The 23150-nt window shown below is 35.8% G+C and overlaps 1 protein-coding gene and 1 pseudogene across 1 annotated transcript in view; both read right to left on the bottom strand.

Annotated features, from left to right (window-relative positions):
* Positions 1-23150, bottom strand: part of SYCP2 (synaptonemal complex protein 2) — a 64509-nt gene that overhangs the window by 37398 nt on the left and 3961 nt on the right. The window contains exons 2-14 of the mRNA XM_023534103.1: positions 17786-17843; positions 15853-15996; positions 14970-15098; positions 14102-14206; positions 13803-13827; positions 11670-11755; positions 10982-11067; positions 10682-10716; positions 9715-9857; positions 9578-9630; positions 8796-8841; positions 8191-8286; positions 4419-4479 (exon numbers count right to left, since the gene is read on the bottom strand). Coding sequence (XP_023389871.1) covers positions 4419-4479; positions 8191-8286; positions 8796-8841; positions 9578-9630; positions 9715-9857; positions 10682-10716; positions 10982-11067; positions 11670-11755; positions 13803-13827; positions 14102-14206; positions 14970-15098; positions 15853-15996; positions 17786-17809 — 1033 coding nt within the window. The 5' untranslated portion in view covers positions 17810-17843. The remainder of the gene's footprint in view (positions 1-4418; positions 4480-8190; positions 8287-8795; positions 8842-9577; positions 9631-9714; positions 9858-10681; positions 10717-10981; positions 11068-11669; positions 11756-13802; positions 13828-14101; positions 14207-14969; positions 15099-15852; positions 15997-17785; positions 17844-23150) is intronic.
* LOC111743682 lies at positions 18207-18325 on the bottom strand (annotated as a pseudogene).

Below are 23150 nucleotides of genomic sequence, written 5' to 3' on the forward strand. Positions count from 1 at the left end.
AATACATTCTGGACACTAACAGCCTCTTCCTTGAAAACATGTGAGAAAATGACTTTCTTAAAAGAGGCAGAGAAAATCACTAATTCTATAAATAACGACATTTCTATGGCATAAGCATCTATTCAAACATTTTTTTTAAATCCACAATTAAAATGTGTTGACAGGTAAACAAACAACGTTTGATAAAAACTTGAGTGCTAGGAAATCGTGAGGTAAGGGCGTGGGGCTAATCTTCCACGAATTTATCAATTCAGTGAAAAGAAAATACTTTAAATGCCAGTTTAGAAGAGGTATTCGCCTCCCTCCATCCAAAACTTCATAAAAAATTACCTGGCACTCAATTAATGTGCCTATATTATGGACTAACAGCCACCATGGGCCTGTCTGACTTCTAGTGCCGCCCCTGCTGATGACCACGAAGTCCCCGCACCTGCCCCCAGCGTAGCCTTTTGGGCAGAAGGAAGACATCTGGAGGGAAAAGGACCACCACCAAGTAGAACAGTTTGTCCCTAGATCAAGAAAAGCTCTGCTGGCCACTCAGTGACCGAGCCTAAAGGACAAATGTCACTACAGGCTATAAAATTCTAATTTTTTTGAGGCTTGCCCAAGAGGAAAATGTCTTACTTGCTTTTGCAACTATGTGGTCGTGAAATTTTCACATAATGTCCTTCGAGGGTACGAAGAATTATTGTTTGAAGACAGTGGTGACAGTTTCTAACTCAGAGTGGACCAGCGGTATTTTTGGAAAAAAGCCTTAGGTGACTTTGAAGATAATGGTTCAGATTTTGATGAAGACTGGAATATTTGTAATCCATATGGATATTTTGCTGATTGTTATATCCCTGATACGCATTTGATTTTTTTCCTGTAGCTTGCTGTGAACTTACAGTAAATGAAGCATTGGCTTCGACGAAATAGTATTAGAACTACTTCGAATTTATTGCTTTGCTGAGTGCTCTGTACCTATTTGTATAAAGTAACACATATTCATTTTATTGCTGGCTTCACTGAAATTCCTGATACTTGCTGTGACCTCTGGGACTGTATCATGGCTTGCTTTTTGTCAGTTAACAATGTTACCGAGACACTGGAAAATGACCTACTTTGTTGCTTGCTATAAAATCTAAGCACTTATAGATATGAACATATTTGGATGCTATGTTACCTAGATATTTCTCTGGGATTCCAAGATACTATACTTACATGAATGTTAATAATATGCTTTCTCCTGCAAAGCCATTAAAAAAAAAAAAAATCTGTCCAAGGAGCATTTTATACATTGTTTAGAGGGGGCTCTGTCTTCTATGCTGCTGCTCCCCAGTCTCACAGTCTACAGCTGCAGAGATTCTTCTTCAGTAGAGATACTGATTGATCTCCAGGGTCCACCCTCTAACTTCCATGAGTGCCATTCATATAAAACTCGGATCCTGCCTACTCCACAGAGGTAGACTACATTACCGCTTGATTACAAAGGAGAGTAAAGGATACAAATGAACAGCCAGATGAAGAGATACAGAGCAACGTCAGGAACGGTCCTGAGCACAGGAGCTCCTGTCCCTGGGGAGTTGGCGTGTGCCACTCTCCTGGCACGCAGGTGCATTCTTATTCGCCAATCCGAAAGCTCCCCCAAATTTTAATCCAGACGTAAAGAACTTAATTTTTTATAAAAGCATCCTCATAAAATTAGGATGAGTCATATATTAGAAAGTAAATCTTAAAAGCAACTTTAAGTGATGCCGTTAAAACAACGAAAATAACTTTTTGCCCGATAACATGCAACTATATTTGGCAAGATACAAAGGCAAAACATTAGAAGGAAGAGATGGCAGTGACTGACGTTGAGAAATGATGTGAGATGAAGGGGGAGAGGAGAAAGTCAAAAGATGTAGACACACAGAAATGAACAAACCTGGAAAATGATTAATGAGAGGAGCGGAAACAATCAGGAATGGCATCTGCATCTGCATCTGAGAAACCTGGAAGATCATCATCCCATTGGTCAAGACACGAAGTCAAAGAGGTAGTATTGAGTATAAGTTTAGTTCCAGACATGTGTTTTAGATATTGGATATTTGTGAAAATATCCAAATGGAATAGTCTATTACTCATATCTACATCTAGAGCTCAGTTAAGAAATTAGGAAAAGAGATTCAAAACTGAAAATGTGGTTAATAGTGTCAAATGTGGGGGAAAGACTGAAGTGCGGATATTAATAATAGTAAGTTATTTTGACAACTGGAATTTCAGTGAAAATTTCACTGGAGTTGGATTTAAAACAGAATGTAGTAGGATCAGGCATGAATAGCAGGAGGAAAGATATAGTACAAACGATTCTTTAAAAATTGGCTATAAATGGAAAAAGAATGAGAGAGCTAGAGGAATCCATAGGATCCAAGCAGGTGTTTTGTTTTAAAAAGCAGTGACAAATGTACCACAAAAATAAGATGCAAAAAATATGAGAGGACATTATGCTAAGTGAAATAAGCCAGTCACAGAGACATACACTGTGTGATTCCGCTTAGTCACATTCATACGAATAGGAGAATGGTGGTTGCTAGGGCTGGGGGAGGGGTGGGGAAAGGGAAGCTGTTTAATGGGTATAGAGTTTCAATTTTACAAGATGAAAGTTCTGAAGATTTCTTTAACAAGGTGAATATACTTAACACTACTGAACTACGCACTTAAAAATGGTTAAGATAGTAAATTTTATGTTATACCTTTTTTTTTTTTACCACACAAAGAGAAATTGGGCGAGGAAACTTTCTATACTAATTTGTAAAATTTTCTGTATTCTAAAGCTACTCTAAAATGAGAGGCTTATCTTTTAAAAAGACCCAAATAAAACTTCCAGAGATGAATCACATAATGCCTGAGATAAACATTATACAGGACAGGATCAGAAGCAGATTAGACACTGAAGAAAATGTTAATGAGCACGAAACGGCAATATGAAACTATTCAAAAGAAAAAAGAGAGGGAGAAAAAAGTCTAAGGTGGAATCAGAGAACCCAGAGAATCTCTGAGCTCTGGGGAACTTCAAGTTTGGTGTTTGTGTAATCAGAGTCTCCAGAGTGGAGGAGAAAAAGGGAGAAAATGGAAGAAAAATGAATGAAAAGTTTAAATTTTATTTAAAAAAACTATGGACCCACTCACAGAAGCAAGATGCTCAATGAATTCTATGAACAAACAACATTAAGAAAATTACACCAAAGCAGTACAACCAAATGGTTTAAAAGTAGTGATGAAGAGAGAATCTTACAAGCAGCCAAAGGAAAAATACTTCAAATAAAATGAAACAAATGAGGATGACAGCAGGCATCTCATCAGAAACAACGTGAGCCTGGAGACAGCGGAGGGCCATTTCAAAAGCAAACCGAAAGAAAAGTAGGCAATACGTCTGTATCAAAATACCTCAAAAATAAAAGTAAAATAAATATTTTTGACCTATAAAAGCTGAAAGAGCTCATCACCAGCACATGTGCACCACCGGAAATATTAGAGAAGTCACTCAGGCAGAGGAAATAACCCGATGGAAATCCGAGTCTATCCAAAGGAAAATGAACACTGTAAACAGTGCATACGTTGGGAAGTACAAAATACTCTGTAATCCACTTTTTAAATCTCTTGCAAAGATAATTAGCTTCATAAAGCAAAACATCATACCACCACATTATGGGGTTTCTGACCATGTAAAGCGATTGACACAAAGGCCAGGAAAACAAAAATAGAAGTATACTGTTACAAGGTTATTATACTACACATAAACGGGTAGATTATTACTTAAACATACACATTATTAAGTTACAGACGTATAAGATAAATTTTCCTCAATAAACCACTAAAACAAGAATAAAGCTAACAAAAGAGAAAATGGACAAAATATTTAAACAGATACTTCACAAAGGAGGATACATGGATGGCCACTAGGCACGTGGAAAAGTACTCAATATCACTGGTCATTAGGAAAACACAAATGAAAACTATGATGATGTCCACTCCATGCCCATCGAAGTGACTAACATGTCTTGACAGCTGAATGTGTTGTGGTCCCAGACTGCCAAGCTACGATCACCCAGCGCTGTTATGCAACGCTGCTTACACAGTGGACAAATTAAATGTTTAGATCTAATTGTACCAATAGGATGGAAGGGCAAAAAGCTCGAACATATCAAGGAGAAGGTGACTGTTCATGGGTTTGAGTCTAGACAGTAAAGGAGTAAGTACAGGAGGGAGCTGGGAGATCGTGGGAGGGGAAATGTAGGGTTAGGGAATTTAGTGATATTGAACTAGCAAATCTATAAATGAACATAGGAAATGCTGGTCTCGCTTTCATTAGTCTATTTTGTTTTCCCAGAGAGTATGCAACTTCTATTCCATTAGATAATAAAGAAGAGAACTATAGAAAACAAGATTAATACCTTCAATGCTGTATATTTGTACTTTTTCCTCAGGCACAGTGACTGCTTCCCACTGATGATCCTTAAAATTTAAAACAGATTTTGACCATAAATGATTCCTGCTTTAAAGCTTCTTTAAACACAATTTTTAAGTTATACTACCAATGAAGGTTATTTAATACCAAGTACCACTGAGCAACCAGTTGATATAATACATTTCTTGCTCCATCAATTGACTGCATAATACATTGTACATGTCACATTTAATCTATTCACTTTTAAAAGGAATTAATGCTACTAATTTTATGGTTTCCCATTCTTGACCAAAAAAAAAGGAATGACTATCCATTAATAAAGATATCCTTTTTTAAAAAAAGTTACCAAATTCTATCATTTCTTCCTTTGAAATGTTTTGTGAAATCATACACATTCCTCAATTCACACATATTGATTGTCCTTAGATTCAAACATTCAATGCATATTAACACCCTAAAATGTTTTCTCCAAGTCATTTATTTGGAAATTTGTATAACTGAATAAATACGGAGTTCACCAAAAAAGCCAGAGTAAACAGTGGATACCGTTCCTAAAAGATGGGGCCCTAACACCTTCCAGGAGTCTCCTGAGGAAGACAGATCCAGTTCTCGAGGACAACTCACTCTACAGAGACTCCCCTAAACCCTCAGTCTCCTCACTAACCCTCCGCTCCCTGCCGTAACTGAACCCAGCCCACACCCTGCTGGCACCACGACATCAGGGCCCGCTTCAGGGAAGGTGCTGACTCGCCCAGACCTCGGCAGCTCAGGTCAGGAGGGAAGGCTGGTGCCGCCTCTCCTCAACGCTCTCAGCAGCTTCATATTTCTCTGTGGGAAACTCGTCCCTTCGAGGATGTCACCACCTACTCACTCCAAAATGACTCTTCCTCAGATGCGGAGGCACTGCCTTCCTTTAAAATTTAATTTCTACTACAGAAGTTTTCAAACATTTTTTTTAAAGTAAAAATATAACGAACCGCAAACATGCATTTACCCGGTTTCGAGTTACCAGCACATCGTGCCCATCGAGTTTCCTCCTCCTCCCTACGCTCCCTCTACTACACGGCACCCCAGCCGTCAACTGGAACAAGGGCTTATCTTTACAGTCCCTAACGAAAACCCCTCCCTTGACTCCGCAGCTCACTCCAGCCAGACTGGGCTCTCTGCGCCCTTCACCTGTCTTCCCTCCTGCGCGCATCTCCACCCCCAGGAACGCCCAAACCCTCGCCGCCTACGTGCAACTGCGCCGTCTCCTCACCGGTTTGATTTTAATAAACGTCATTTCCTCTCACGAAAACATCTGTCTCTTGCCTTTTAACTCATTCTCTTTTGGCTGCTGCTTCAAGTATCCTTCGGGCTCGAGTCTCTCCCACCTATCCTGTATAAATTGGTGTTTTTCACCGTTCTGTCGTCTATGCAGTCGTTAAATCCCATGATTTTATTTACCATCTATCTACAGATAGCTTCTAAATCTCTACAATGGCTCAGTGCTCTGACCTAAACTTTAGACCAATACTTACAACCGCCTACCAGATATCTCCAGCGGAATATCCCAGAAGTATCTCCAAATCAAAACTCTCAAAGCTGAACTCATCGTCTTTCCCGTACAAAACTTATCCTCTGTGACAGCATCCCCAACCATCCAGTTACCCAAGTTTTATTAATCTTCTTTTTACTACCAAGTCTACTCAGTTCTACCTCCTCCTCAAATTTTTCGGGGATCCATCCATCCCCATCCAACCCCTCTGTAACTTTCCAAAACCATGCCATGAGTTCTCACCTGGATTACTGCAAAAGTCTCCAAACGGCCTCTGGTCGCCTCCCTTTGTAACCCATTCTCCCCGCCAGAAGGATCTGTCACATGAATGTGGTCCTCAGTGCCTAGCATATATCTGGCACGCAGTAAGTTCCTAATACTCACTGAATTGATGTTACCTCCCACTTATAATCCTTCTTTGGCTCTGCATGGCCTTATTTCTTTCCAATGTTCTTTGCATTCACCATCTTATGTACCTTTCGGTTCTCTGAATAATCTATTTATTCTTTCTTGTCATAAATATGGATAGCTACCAACGAGAAAGACAAGTCCCTGATTTCATGAATCTCCCCTTGTGGGAGAGGAGCAGACAACACAACAAATAAAAAGAATGATTTTACTATAATTTACTGCAGCAATTCCTTTAATTACTATAAAGGAACTAAAACAGGTCAATGTGTTATTGTGAGGCTGGGAGGCTGCTTTAGATTGAGTCATCAAAGACCTCCTCTGCAAGGACGTGGTATTTGTGCTAAAATCTCAATGGGAGGGAACAAACGTACAAAGATCTGGAGGCGGTTCCTAGGCAGAAGCAGCAGCAAGTGGAAAGACCAGAAATGGGCCTGACCTGTGTCAGAGGAACAGAAAAAAAAAACGATGTGGCTGGAATGGAGTAAAGCACAAAGAACGGTCTGAGATGTCAGAGAAATAATAGCCAGGGGCCAGATCTAGACTCTCCTGAGCCATCGCTAAGAGACAAAAGAAGGGTTTTAAGCAGCCACTCTACGCAGAATGGCTTCTAGGAGAGCAAGAGAGAATACAGGGATAATGTATTACTGCTGTAGAAATCCAGAGGAGAGAGGATTCTAAATATATTTTTGAGAAGAACCTCCCAGCATCTCTAGATCACTGTCTGCAACATAACAGGCATTAAATCCTTAATGCATTTTATCCTATCCCTATCACGTGTGATACTATACTGCTTAGCTTCTGGTCTGAATCATCCACAGGACGAGGCTTAATGGAGGCAGGAACTACATCAATCTAGTCCACTCTCTCCTCTCAAAATGGAAGGCCAGCTTCTGAAGAAGATCCACTTAAAAATACTCCTACAGACGCTGCAGGAATAACTACACTAATGCAAAAATGTCAGTGCCCCTGAGAAGCGGTGGTAGTGTTTGGAACTTAACAGTCTAAGGAGGCTCTCTAAAATACAAAGAAACAAAGGGGTGTGGGAAGCCCAAGAGGCGTCGGGTTAACGTTCATCTATAAAGAGTCTACCTGGAACAAAAAGCAGGACTTCATAAGAGGCAGACTAAAGAGACTAACGCTTCACTGGAATCCCGGCAGCCACACTACACTGCGACATGCAGATCGACTCCAGCTCAGATTTTGGCAAAAGCGACGAGACCGGTGGTGCCAGGAGCACCCCACGCACCAAGCGGTAAGTGGCAGCAATTTGGAAACGAGAATTTCCTCAGGTTAAAAAGCGGTCAGTAGAAAATACGACACCTGGCTGGAGGCTTTAAACACAGGACGCAGCACGGACGGTAAAGAACTAAAATTCACTTTCAAATACTACCTGAGAATCAATTCCTCACTATTTTCAAACAGGAGATTATATGAATAAGACCACCTGTCATTATCTGTTCATGTTGTTTTAACTGAGTGCCTCTGAATTCGAGTCACTTTTTTTCTAGATTCAATGCACTTTATTCATGTGAACGAAGTTTTATCTGACATTAACATGTAATTTCTGAAAAGCTTATGTTAAAAAAACTAGTATTGAAATTTAGCATTAATTTTTGTTGCAATAAACATCAGAAATAGTTTTCATGTCTAATTGGCTTGATAGGTTATCATGCTAATCTAAATTACTGAGATAACACTGAAATACGTTAAAATAACGAGAATAAATATACAAAGAAAAATACATTAAATTAAGACATTCTAAGTGCACATATACATACATATAAAATGGCATAGAGGGAATAAAACTTACATCACTATCTCCAGCAATGTAGAATGAGAGAGTCTGGCTCCCAAGATTAAAGTCTATCCAAAATTCCTCAAGTTTTTCATCTGATGGTATCTGCAGCTAATAAAACAAACATATTAAACTAATATATCCTATGCTTTTAAAAGTGACAGCAGAGAACTGCAGTCAGGTAATATCGTGGTTGCCTTATTTTATTTTTTTGCTAAGAGTATAGGTAGAAGGTGAAAGGAGATAGTACAGCATTTAAATCAATTTCGAAACAATCTGCTTAGTATTATACACAGAAGTCAGCCAGCTCCAAGAAATCACAAACGCAAATAAAGGTTAAAATATTCATCTGTATATATTCATGAATGATAAATCAATAATGGGCTTGATTAGGGAAACAAGAAAATTTGAAGTACAGCCTTTATATTTCATTTATCCTTAGCTACAAATACACCAGGTCACAAAATGTCTTAGATATAAAATACGAGACCAGCTCTATTTGAGACCTGATTATGACAAGAACATTTTAAATGTTCTTTTCAATTGGTAACCTGTAATTCACTTGACCCTTAGCATCAAAATTCATTGAATAACTAAAACATGATAAATCTAAAACTTACCTCATATTTATCAAGAAATGCTGATACACAAGGAAATGTAAAGACCCTGAAATAAATAGTAGATGGAGTTAAACAAAAAATTAATAAGCTTTCACAGAATAAGCTTCACTAGCTACAGAAACCCTGTCTAGGATCAAAAGAAAATCAGGCAGTGGTCCTAACAATGTATGCAAAATCCTGTCTCCTTCTTTATTAGTTTTTAGAGTAAAAGCTTAATGTAAATTTATTCCTGCAGAGAGAGCCTATTACTCAGGATACTAAACCTGCCACTTTGACTGACGTGATCGTACCATCCCGTGTTCTGTGCTGTTGACCGTGAGCAGAGCCTCATTTTAGCTCAGACTGTTAATACAATGGGAGTACTCACAGGACTTAGATGGAAGAGGAAAAGCGAATAATACTCCTAAGAAAAATGGCTGAATTCACTGACCACTTCCTTGGTCAGATGGAAGTACTTAGCATATAATAACCTCATTTAATCTTCATAACACACATGTGAAGTAGGTATTATTAGTATTCTTATTTCATAGCTAAGGAAACTGAGGCAAGCATGGTTAAATAATTTGCCCAATGTTAAAATAGGGAGACAGGAACCTATGATTCAAATCCAAGGTATGACTCCTTGCACTTGACCCTCAATCATCCAATGCGTTCTGCGCACCTACAAGGTACCAGGAGCAGCGCTGCAAATACTGTGTTCTGTCATTACCAAAAGTGATAAAAATTTGTTACTTATCCTTCCATGCCCATTCCTGGGATTAAATAACCTGCATTAAGTTTACCTTCTCTTGTCTCCAAGCATGCCATTCACAAGGTTGAGAAAAATCCTGCAATCCTAAAAAAAAAAAAAAAAAAAACTTTCAAAATGCACAGTAATTTTTAAAAGCTATTGTTAATTTGTTATTTTTGTACTACTTACTGTTTCAAATTCGGAGTCTTTAATTCCTTTAAATGCATTAGCAATAAAATCCATTGAAAACCAATGGCACGCGAGTTCTCGTCTTTGTTTTTCTGTAGTCATCCTGCATAAAGCTTCTACGATACCTACTTGTAAGTCGTAATCTTTAAAAAAAAAAGTTAATGTATTATTTGACATTATGAAAATTAAGAGTTTATAAAAGTTGATATATTTTATAAGGTATTAGAACAAGCAAGAGACATACGGAAAATATTAGGGTAATTTACTCATCTTTGGTCATTTTCTTCACATGAATTAGAACTAGCTCATTATTACAGGAATGCACACGGCCCAAATAACAAGTTTACTAATAGAAGGAGTGAATTTTTTTAAAAGGATATTTAAAAAAGACACTCCTATATATTCAAAGACTATGAAATATCGATTATTAGAGTTGTGAATTGTAAAATAACCCATACAACGGTCTATAAAATTGCAGAATCTTTGTATTCTTTTTGTGTAATGAGGTTTACAGTTATTCCGAAGTACTTTAAACCAGTGGTTTATTCTTTATGTAAATCACTACATCAAAATTTTATCATTTGAAACTTAGGAAAGAAAATTTGAGTTTTAATAAACACATTGTTTAATAAGAAATCTATCAATCCCAAGAATATTTAACTTTCTAACTTCATAAAATACCGTTTGAGGAATTTCTTAGCAAAAGTAATTCAAATCTATTGAAAAATTAAGTTATAATCCAGAAATCTACTATTAGGTACAAATTATATTTAACAAGTCCTACTGTAATGCTTAATTATTATTTCAGTCCCACAAATATCTATCATTTAATTATTTATTACAGTAATTAATAATTACTTGATTAGTTAATAATTCCCTTACATCTCGCTACATTTAGTTTGACTGAAAAGACATTTTCTAGGAAATGTGAAATATTTCCAAATATAAACCTTTTGAAAAAACTTACCTCCAGCATCTAAAATCCTCTCTCCCATACTACTCCTGTGAATCAAAACAACAGATTATGTACTAGATTAGTATCAATTAAACAGAAAGTCAATATGTTTGGGGGGAAATACTTCACTAAAATTTACAATTGGCCAGTATCATAGACTTTTGCAGAAATTATATCCATAAAATATGTTAGAAACCTACAACAGTTTATCGGTTTTAATTGTTAATGAAATGCATGATTGCCTTATTGCCTTATAAATATCCTTTAAATTCCTGACTTGAACCACTAAAGAAATATAGTACAAATTATTACATGAGAATTAACATTTCTTGGTTAGACAGTATTTTCCTGGCATCTGGAGGCATTTTGTCAAGCATAGCATTCATTTTTTTTATAGTCTAGAAAAGAAGAAAAGAGATAATCCATTAATTTTTATATTCAGTGAAACATTTAAGTATTTAGGAAAACATTCCAGGTAAACTTAGAAGCCTATTTTTTTTTTCTTAATTATAAGATTTTATGCAGGGAATGGAGAAGAATACAGAGAAGAATGTAAGTATAAAATAGTGAATACAAAAACATAAAATAGAGAATATCAAAAATAGAATATACCATGATTCCTATATACTTAAAGCAGTTATAATCTTTGCAATGACATGTTATCACTTTATTATAAGAACTAGGAAAGCAAAAAAATATTACATTAATATTTGTTCTTATGGTTATACACATGTACAGACATCTATACATTATGGGTTATTTTTAGCGTTTAAATACTTAAGAACTTCTAAGATCTAGATGGCATATTTTCGTATGAGCAATATGTATACATAAACCCATATGGTTAACATAAACGCATGTTAGGCAATGAATTGTTAACAGAAATATACTACATGATACTTTAATGCCAACATTAAATATTCAATTTGATAACTGCTACCAAATTTTCTTCATTTTCTCATTTTTAGGTTTGAAAAGAAAATCTAACAAATGACTTTACCTCCTGATGAATACAAACATTCACCCTTGAGTCAATAATTAGGGCACAAATTCGAGGGACGAAACTTTCCGCTACTTGCCTTTTACCTGAAAGTGTTAAATTATTGATAAGTGTGAATTTAAATACTTTTAAACGATAGACTTTACTTGTATGAGTTAATGGAAAGGAAGTACCAATTCAGTTCACAAGGCCCACTTGACTGGCCTGGGCGTCAGTAAGCATGAAATTCAGGGCTGGTTCTGCCAATAACTAGCTATGTGGCTTTGGGGCGGGGGTGGGGGGGGGAAATAACATTCAACAGATGGGACGGATCTTAATTCTGGCAAAGAGATCCAAATCTAGCTTCTCCTTTCGTGCACACAAGGCAGTATTACTTTTTTGGATGAAATAAATATAAAAGTAGAAACTTCTAGTTTGAGGTTTTCAGAAAACTGGCCTAATTTATAGTCATACCTCAAAAATATCATACTAGTCATCACCTCTCAACAACATGAAGATCTTAGTATCTTGAGCTATTTCTAAATGTTAATCCTATTCTGAAAAGACAAGGCTTTATCAATATTAAATATATTCAGAGGAATTTTCCACATGCTATTTTATAATGCAAATTTTAAGAATAATTTTGTGGCGATACCACAACAAAAATATAAAACCTTCCAAAGTGACTACATTGAAAGAGAAAAAAAAATCACTCAATTAGGTGAAAAGATATAATTTAAAAAACCTGTTGGATCACTGTATAATCACTGGTAGTTTAGGACTATTCTTCTCCTCTGAAAATGTAGGAATTTAGACCTGATAACCACCAATAATCTTTTAAAATGTTCTGGCTTTAAAGGTAGCATATAGTGACTATTCCTTTATTCATAAATAATTCACCAGCCTCAGAAACCTTAGGTAATTCTTCCTCAGGCAACACAGATAAACTGGAACTGACTGCTCACCGACGAGCCACAAGTGAAAATAGACTTATAACTCATTCTCAGTGTACTATTGAAAATTTTGTTCCATTAGCTCAAGGGTTGGCAGACTACAGCCCATGAACCAAATCCAACCCACTGACCATTTCTGTATTATTCGCCAGCAGGTACTCTGTGCAAATATTTGAATCTATCATGTTTAATTGAACCAGTGGTGTCCAGATGAACTCCAGGCACTTTCGTGAACTTGGCCGTCATCACTTACCATTGAATGATTTTGGTAAATAGCTTGGGCTGCAGAGTTGATATTGTTTAATGAGCTCAACCCCAAATTACAATGTGAAATCACGGGATATGAGAACTTACACGTCAGTAAAATAAAATCATTTCAATGAAACTAAGGTTATCTGATTCACAAGTAATGCCAAGCTGCTTTCTATATTTCCTGGGCTGTCGAAAGTTAAACCAAAAGTGATCTCCATTCCCATGCAAATTTGTAGGGGACATATTTTTCAAGCTCCCACTATAGGTCCAGCAGCATTTTTGGACACTGATGTAATTGCAGAGGAAAATTCCATATGTACAAATTAATTTAATTATGCAACTGAGGCGCTTCCATCTAACCTTCGACTGAAAGTGATTAATCTGCAATGCAATGCCATTCTAAAAGGCAAATACTAAGAATCTAATGTAATTCTATGTTTTCCAAGTGATGAATATGCTCAATTAAAATCATGCTCATTAATATTAGTATTTATTATCAGCATATTTTCTAATGCAGTATACATTAAATCTCATTACAGATAAGCATGAACAAATGATCATTTACAATCAATTTCAATAGCAAAAACTAACTTAGAACCTTAATAAGTGAAATGTCATCCCCTCAAAAAATAGTGTTATTCTCCTTATTAGTATACCTGTATCACAAAAACATTGTACTCAATTATTATATTTTGAATCGCATCAATAAAACATTTTGTGGAAATTTGTTTCTTCCTTGTTCTATAAATACCTTCATAATATCCTTGTTTTTTTCTTGGACCGCGAAGCCTAAAATATTTACTATCCGACCCTTTACAGAAAAGGTTTGTTGATTGATCCCAGAATTAGATAATGAATTCCTAATGTTAGGGCAATAGTATGAGAATTGCAAAATTATACCAAAACTCTAACTGCAAATTGTTCCATAGAAATAAAATTTTTATTATACCTTCATCATTGGTGTCATACATGACCTGAAAGAAAGTGAATAATATTTAATTTATAACTATCTTATATTATGAACCATCACAGATAGTATTAAAACAACAAGTTACATCCAAACTCAAACATATTTAACATTTATGTATTAACTATTTAATCAGGATAAATGTTTAATACCGTCTGAATAGACTAATCCAACTGAGTCACAAACCAATCTATTAGTGACTTTCAGGCAGACGGCATATAGAATACAAGTTGTTTTTAATTAAACACAAGCTTTATACCATCAGTTAATGTGATCTTTACCATCAAAAGATCAAATAAGTCTTCTATCATACTTATAACACCTTCATCTTTTGAATTTCCTCGACTCAGAATAATCTCCTTGGATTTTTCGAACCAGGCAACCATGTAAAAAAAGAAATATATATTAGTTACTTTAAATTCAACTTTGAGAATGTACATACCTTTATATAAATAGTAAACCTAGGACTAAAGAAACATTAGAACTCAAAATTCCAGTATCGTATCAAAACAAGCTTATGCTTTTAAAATCTTCGTTGTTTGGGGATTTTGGTAACTCATTATATTTTCCACTGTTTGGGTGGGAATGGCTAAAGTTAACCCGAATTCCAGGTAGAAGACTTTAATTTTTTCCTTCACATGCCTAGTTCAGGTACACTCATAATAGATAAGAATAAATGATCACCAGTTAGATTTGGGCATTGTTGCTGTTTGAAAAGTTTTGATTTCACTTTTAATTCAGATATGAGTGTAGACTACATCCCAAGCTCTGTTCTCGGCACTGGGGTAGACAGCAGTGAACAAGAGAGACAAAAACCAATATTCTACATTCTAACATGGCAGATAGACAATGAATATTAAAAAAATAACGTTAGATTGTGATTAAAATGAGCTAAAAAGAAAATAAAGCGAGGAAAGGCCTTAGGGAGTCTTGTGACTTTAAATTCACGTGATTTTCTAGGTGTCTGTGTACAGTTTCCTTGTGATCTTTATCTTTGCGACACATACCACAGGTTATAAAAATATTTGTTTTATCTCAAAGTTTTATATAAAGTCTCCATACTTATTTTTCAACAGTTTGAACCATTTATTAGAAAGCATACCTTTAATCATCTTTCCCTCACATGAATGTTACATATTCTATACTTATCTTTTGGACCAGTCCTTGTTTCATTAAAGTTTGAAGTCCGGCTTGCCCCAATATACTGATATTTTTGCCACATCTTCCAAAAGAAATCAAAATGGTTGAAACAGTTTGAATATCCTTTTTATTAAGTTCCTGAAATGAGAAGTACGCATTTAAACATCTATTGACACAAAATAGTGTGGAACTTTGCTTTATAATAGGAGCTTTATAATCCTCACAAATCCTGGAAGTTAGCCATTATCATAATCTCCAAGAACAAAAGACAAAAGTGTGGTTTAAAAAAAGCAACCTGCCTAGAGCCAGTGAATGACAAACTCAGTACGAAAATGCAGATCTGTATAAATTCAAGAAACTTTAGACTGATACAAAGAATCAGTTACCTTCCATTCTAAAAAGCTCCTGACTATCTAACAGATACAAGAATTGTTTACTCAATCTTTTAGAGTCAAAGCAAGTCTAAGATACTGGGTGAGACTGCCAATAATCACGGCTTCACATATAAAACTGCCTTACACATGATAAATCAAGTCAAAGGTTTTGGATCATTTTTATTTTTGCAAGTACCAGGCATTGCCCTTATAACATGAAGAATATGCTGACAGGCTTTTAAAAAAATAGATCAAGTTGTTTAAACCCCGAACAGGTAAACTGTTTTTCCCCAGTTTAGGTAACTCTGTAAACACAGCTTTTTATTTTATTTAGAAAATGGTCCAATATGTCATTTGGAACTCTTCAAAAAAGTAAGCAAGTGGTGAAATAAACATTTATTTATATAATTATAGTCAAGCTTGCCAAAGCTTTATTCATTTATTCTAATAGAGTGCTTCTTCCTAGAAAGGAGATAGCGATCTAATGATTTTAACGATCATTCGACAGAAATATTTACCCTGCATATAAGGTCATCCAACTTGTGCAAGAACTGTTTGCTGCATTTAATCTCCACATCGTCACAAATGTCAATTTGTAAAAGTGTTTTCAAAGGTTTGAAATCATTTTTTCTTAACGCATCATCAATGCATTTTTCCAACTGCTAGAGAAACATAGTTAACGGCACATATTGAATCAACGTCAAAATTAAGTCACCTTATGCAATCTAGTAATTTGATCATTGTTTTTACATCAAAATTCTCAGAAGAGCTTATACAATATCAACTCATTTATTTAAAAAAAAAAAAACAACCATCCACTATTAAATTTGGAGTAATGTAGAGATTAACTTTTTTTGATAAGACTCTACATAGGAAAAATACACTTTACTAATTTTCCACTTCCTATCTTAAATTGTAAAGTCATCGTTATGTTGAACTCAACAAAAACTTGTTAATGAAAGAAAATAAACTTTATAGTAATATATAATACCATGGATAAAACCTTAACATATCTCTCATTAACTTCTTAATGAGGTTTAAATAGTAAAAAAAGCAGACAGGCAAAAGCACTATTTAGAAACTATGTCAACCAATATGATAAGCATTACACACATATTTATGATACTACACATTTAGTCATATGCTGCATAACGACGTTTTGGTCAACGACAGACCTTAAATAGGATGGTGGCCCCACAGGGTTATAATGGAGTTGGAAACCTCCTTTTGCTTAGTGACGTTGTAGCCACTGTAACCTATCACCATACTCACGTGTTTGTGGAGAAGCTCGTGTAGACAACTTACTGTGCTGCAGGTCGTATGAAGGTATAGCACACACAATTATATATGGTACAGAAGATTCGATAATGATAATAAGTGACTATGTTACTGGTTCACGCATTTACTTTGCTAAACTTTCTATTGTTATTTTAGAACGCACTCTTTCTACCTAAAAGACAGACGTGCTGTAGAACAGTCTGCTGTCCTAGGTCGCCGGTAGCCTCATATTTCATGCGTACTGCATCTCGATTGCATCATTTTCTCTTGTGTTCGATTTACTTTCGTGTTGGTTTATGAATTCGGTGTGGCCTAAATGTCCAGTGTTTATAAAGTCGACAGTAGTACACTCATGATCCAGGCCTTTGCAGTCACCACCACTTACTTACTCAGTCACTCGCTCAGGGCAACGATTCCTGCAAGCTCTATTCATAGTAAGCGTTGTACTGTTTTCATCTTTTATACCATATTTTTACTTACCTTGCCCCTGTTTAGATACACACACACTGTTGTGTTATAAGTGCCTACAGTGTTCAGTACAGTAACATGCTACACAAGTTTGCAGGCTAGGAGCGCCAGGCTACCCCACACAGCGTCGGTGTGTAGTAGGCCGTACCGCCCAGGCTTGTGTAAGTGTACTATGATGTCCGCACAACAAAACTGCCCAACGGTGCATTTCATGGAAAGCACACCCGTCGTTAAGCAGGGTGTGACTGTATAAACTTTATAAAATCTGCCGTCCCTGGTTTTAATGTACACATCATTAATAAGAAATTTTCATACTATAATCTGATCACCAGACTTGGTGGTGAATTGCATACGAGTTAATTATATTAAAACTTACTCTTTACCTAAATGCAACTATCTTATGATCTTAAACCTTGATATAAAAATACCAGAAGTTATACATGAATCAGTGAACAATTCTTTTAAAAGATATATATACATATGTATATAATTAGCATCTATAATAATTTAAATATTCTTAATACAGCTTTAAAAACAAATCTATTGGAAAAAATGAATGGATAACATTTTAATTTATTCTACTCTCAACCATTTCATGAAAACAAGTAAGCTTTGTCTTTCTTTAAAATATAGCACTTAATACCTTAAACAAAGTGATTTTAGGAACTAAAATAAAATACTTACTTTTGTTCTAGGGCTACTTACCTGGAGATCAGGTCTTATTGGCATTTTGACTTAATTTTAAAATGGCCAGACAAAACACCTGTAAAAAACAAAAACACATACTTTCTGTATCTGTTCTATATATTTACAGTTTAAAAATCTTAACACACTCAAATAAGCATTGCTGCTTATACCGAAGGCAATAAATACTGTTTCTTTGAGTTCCTCACTGTTTAAGAAATTACTCATTTGAATCTGGCCAAAGAAGTTTTAAGAAAAAAGCCCGAAGATCATTTATTTGAGCTTTCTCTTTTTATAAATTACTTAAACATCAAGAACCCTGCTAGCATGTCACAAAACTAGTTAGTGAAGGAAGACGACCTGGATCTCCCTCATCTGACATTCCTGCTATATTTGTTTCAACTTTGGGAACAAGAAAAATAATCTTTTTTTTTTTTCCAAACACCTACAGCACCTGGTCTTCCTAGGTGGTCTCCCATCCAAGTACTAACCAGGCCCGGCCCTGCTTAGCTTCCCAGATCAGACGAGATTGAGCACGTTCAGAGTGGCATGGCCATAGACTAAGAAAAATAATCTTGAATTATTGTCTAAATGATATTCGGCTAGAAATACAATATTTAAGAAGGGAAGACTATGTAAGTATATTACTAAAGTATAGGATACATGAGAACGTACCAATACACAACGAGAGGAGGCCGAGATAACCTAAGCATTTTCCCTTCCGACGGGGATGTAAACAGGAAACAACAGGTTACACTAAGCACCACCTACCACCTTAACAGAAGTATCTAACATCTCCAAATGCAACTTGGAAGTTAGCTCTATAAAGGAAAATACAGTATTTTCTAGATATATTGTGACTAGAACAATTTAAAAACAATCTGTACTAAGAAGAGCTTTGTAACAGAATCACCAGGAAACTCAACATAGAGGTGATTAGTCCAAGAGCTATAGAGGACTGTGTACCTGTAAGACAAGCGGCATCGGTCAGTCTACCTTCTTGCAAACATGCTGGTAGAGAAATTTACATACATATAAGGCATACAAAAGGGATGAGTAAAAAAAAAAAGAAAGAAAGAAAGAAATTTCTTGTATTTCCAAAGTTTAACTCTAGGGAAAAAGTTCGGATCCCCAGAGAACCATTTGTTCCATGTACATAAGGAGCCACGCCTAAAGATGTTTTTGCAGCATTGTTTTGAGTGGCAATAATTCAAAAGCACCTAGATGAGATTTGGGAATGAGAGAAGGCAAAGAATGAATAAACTATGGTATATGATAATCAATTTGTGAATATGTTATATTATAATTTATTTAACTTATATTCACAAATTGATCATATACCATAGTTAAAATTTAACTTATACCCAGAATTTTAGATATTTGCAGTCAAACAACTGATTAAAAACATACTACCAAATGATACATGTGTGTGTGTACAGATTATTTACCTACACCACTCAGGACAGCTGGAATGCTTGCCAGGCTCACTGGGAAAGAGGAATAAAGAGTTTCACAGAACCGTAATTGGCTATTTGTCAAAGGAAGAATTTCGTTTCATTAGTAATTTATACTTATACATCTTTCTAAAAGTAAATTCTTGCCAAAATGCATGTGGGTCCAAAACAGGGGATTGGTAAATCCTGGGTTTGGGTTATCGTGAGGGAAATGAAACAGCCGAGGCCAGCCTCTGCAGTTAAGCAGCTAGGAGCCCAGCTACTCCATCCAAATCTAGCCCGGGCCTGGTTGCAATCGTCTGTTCTGGCTTAGCTATCTAGGACTGTGGCTAGCGAGACATTCCAGCACAGAGCGATGATTCCAGGATCTCTGCATAGTTAGCAATCATTTACCTGACTCAGATCTGACCCGGACCCTCTCTGGCTTCCCCCGTTCCTACGAAGGAGCATTTTCTACTTGACTTCACTCTTTCTTTCATTCTTCCCAGGCCATCACAGAGGACAGAAATTTAGCCTGATCTTGTTTGCAAATGTCATTCCACATGCTGTCATAAGATTTTAGCTTAAAACGTGTGTGTGATTCATGAACAGAAAACTTGCTTCATGAGTGGAAAATAGAAAACAAAATAGGAAAAGTGTCATCTCAAATATGGAGGTATAAAATAAGCACTGGAGGTCAGCAACCACAGGGAGGCTGATGAGGAACCAGCATAGGGACAGTGTAGGCCGGGAGAGCCCTGAACACCCGCCCCCCCCCCCCACTGCCACTATCATCATGGGCCTGAAAGCTCGTGGGGCGGGGGGTAGTGGGGGGTGGTGGTGCTGTCTTCCAGGAGGAAACGTTCCTTGGGATACAGAGACCAGGTTGAGGACATGATCCAGAATATCACGAAAGGATGAAATAATAAAATATTCAGAAAAGAAAGTTGAGATATGAAGAAGAAATGCAGACATTCCAATATCTATCCAATAATTCCAGAAATTTTTAAAAAATAGTGGGGTGACAACGAATGAATAGCCACAACTTTCCCAATATAAACATACACAAATTGAAAATTCCAAGGAAAATAAAGTACATCTAGAAACATTGTGAGGCTGTTTCTGAATACGAATACAAGAAAATCTTAAGTTGCCAGAGCAAAAACCAACAAAAGCATGAAAAAGAATCAAAATAATAGATACACTTTCTCACAATGCAATACATTTAGAAGTCAGCTACAAAGGTGGCTTCAAACTTCCTACTTATTTGGAAACTAAAATATGTGCATTTTAATAGTCCATGAGATATAAAAATATAAAATGTCAAAATGTTTGAATGTACACAAAAATGTGCACATATAAAAATCTACAGGAATCAACAAAGGAATACTTAAACGCAACTCACTGACTAGATGAATTTCTTAAAAGGTGACAAACAACTAGCCAAAAGAAACAGACCCACAGGATCTCCAGATGGTAAGGCTATTAGACAAATACTTTAAAATAAACATGGTACATATAAAAATTATAAAACACTGAGAATTTTGGCAAACAACTGGAGACTGGGGTGACTAGGGTGTAAAAAAGGTATAGAAAATTTGAAAAATAACCAAATAATTCTAGAAACAAAAAGTCGATAACGAAAATTAAGAGCAAAATGAATGATTTAAATAGCAGACTAGATACGGATGAAATGAAAATTAGAGAAACGGGCCATATCAAAATATCCAGAATGAAAGTACAGATACAAAACTATGGGGGTGGGGAGGGGGAACCAGAAGATAGAGTAAGCACACACAGGATAAATTATAAAGCCCTACATATGTGCAACTGTAATCCCGGGAGAGGAGATAGTGAATGGGGCAGAAGCAATACCTAAAAAAATGACTGAGAATTCCTCAAAACCAATAAAAGACATCAAATTATAAATTCAAAAAGCCCTATGAACTCCAGCAGGAAAAAGAAAAAAGATATCCAGCTATACCATAGAAAACTGCTGAAAATCAAAGACAAAAATATTAAAAGATGTCAGAGTAAAAAAACCAAAGGTTTTAAATATCATCAATAAGAATGATAGGTGACCAATAGAAACTGAAAGCCAGAAGACTTAGAATAACATCTTGAAAGACTTAAATCACACATTAGACCAGATGACCCTAACAGACATAGGTAGAACATTCCATCCAACAGCATTCTTCTCAAGTGCACATGGAACATTCTCCAGGACAGATCAGATGTTAGAGCACAAAATAAATCTTAATAAATTTAAGATTAAAATCATATCAAGCATGTTTTCCAAACACAACGGCATGAAATCCAGAACTCAATTACAAGAAAATTAAATATTTTACAACTATGTGGAGATTAAACAATGTGCTCCTGAATACCCAATGAATCAAAGGATATACCAAAAAACACCTTGAGACAAAGGAAAATGGAAAGAGAACACACCAAAAACTTATGGAATACAGCAAAACTTCTAAGAGGGAAATTAATAGCAATAAACACATACATTCAGAAAAAAGATCTCAAACAATCTAACTTCACACCTCAAGGAACTAGAAAAATGAGAAAAAAAACTAAGCCCAATGCTAGTAGAAGGAAGGAAATAACAAAGATTAGAGTAGAAATAAATGATATACAAACTAAAAAGACAAAAGGTCCATGAAACTAGGACCTGATTTTTTTGAGAAGATAAAACAAAAGAGAAATATTTAGTTACCAAGGGGGGCGTGGGAAGAGGACTGAAATAAAATTACAAATGAAAGAGGAAACATTACAACTTATATCACGGAAATACCTAGGACCATAAGAAACGACATGAACAATTACAGCCAATAAATCGGACAACCTGGAAGAAATGGCAGCTATAAGAAACATCCAAAGTATCAAGACTAACTCAGAAAATCTGAATAGATCAATTCCTAGTAAGGAGACTGAATCAGTAATCAAGAAAACTCTCAACAAAGAAAAGCCCAGGACTAGATGGCTTCATGGATGAATTCTACCAAACATTTAAAGAACACCAGTCCTTCTTGAACTCTTCAAAAAACAAACAACAAACAAAAACAGAAAAAGAAGAAACATTTCTAAACTCATTTTAAGAACCAATATTAACCTGATACTAAAGCCAGGCAAGGATGCTACGAGAAATTACAAAATGCTGAAAGAAAAAACTGAAAACGAGAATTCTATAGCTAGCGAAAATACTATTCAAAAATAAAGGGAAGAATCATCCTATTTATATTAAAACATATCACAAAGTTCCTATTACTAAAAGATAATATTAACAGGAAATAGGCAAATGGATCAATAAAACAAAACAGAATCCAAATGCCTAACACCCAAGCATATACTGGAAGTTCACATGAGTAAGGTTTTGCAAATCAGACGGGAAAAGGACAACTTGTCAATAAATGATATGAAGAAATTAACTCACCATATGGAAAAATAAAATAAAATTAGACCTCTATCTCCTGCCATTCACAAAAATAAACTCTAGGTGGATTAACTACCTAATGTAAAATGTAAATGTCTAAAAACTATTAAAAGAAAATATAGGATAGCTCTCAGACTTTGCAATATGGGAAGATTTTAGAAAAATCACAAAGCATGAAAAGTGACAGATATCACGTTTTTGTACATCATTGTCTTCTTACTCACACACACATTTCTATTAAGCAGCACCCAGGAATCTCTCTTCACTCAGAAGCCGGTACTCAGTACTGGCCCAGCTAGTCCTATAACCACAAACCCCTCCACGCTCCCAACTCACACCCTTCAGGCCCCAAAGAAACACCTCCCTTGCCCATGCCTGTGAAAGGAGGGACTGCAGTTAATTACGCTATTCCGTTTATTCTGTGTATGTTAGAAATCTTCCTTAATAACAAGTTTCAAGGATTCTGGGGTGGAGAGGGGAGGCCAAAACAACGCAGAGAAGGTTGTAGGCAGTG

Source organism: Pteropus vampyrus, unplaced genomic scaffold (genome assembly GCF_000151845.1).
Source record: "Pteropus vampyrus isolate Shadow unplaced genomic scaffold, Pvam_2.0 Scaffold118, whole genome shotgun sequence".
In the NCBI taxonomy this organism is placed as follows: Eukaryota; Metazoa; Chordata; class Mammalia; order Chiroptera; family Pteropodidae; genus Pteropus; species Pteropus vampyrus.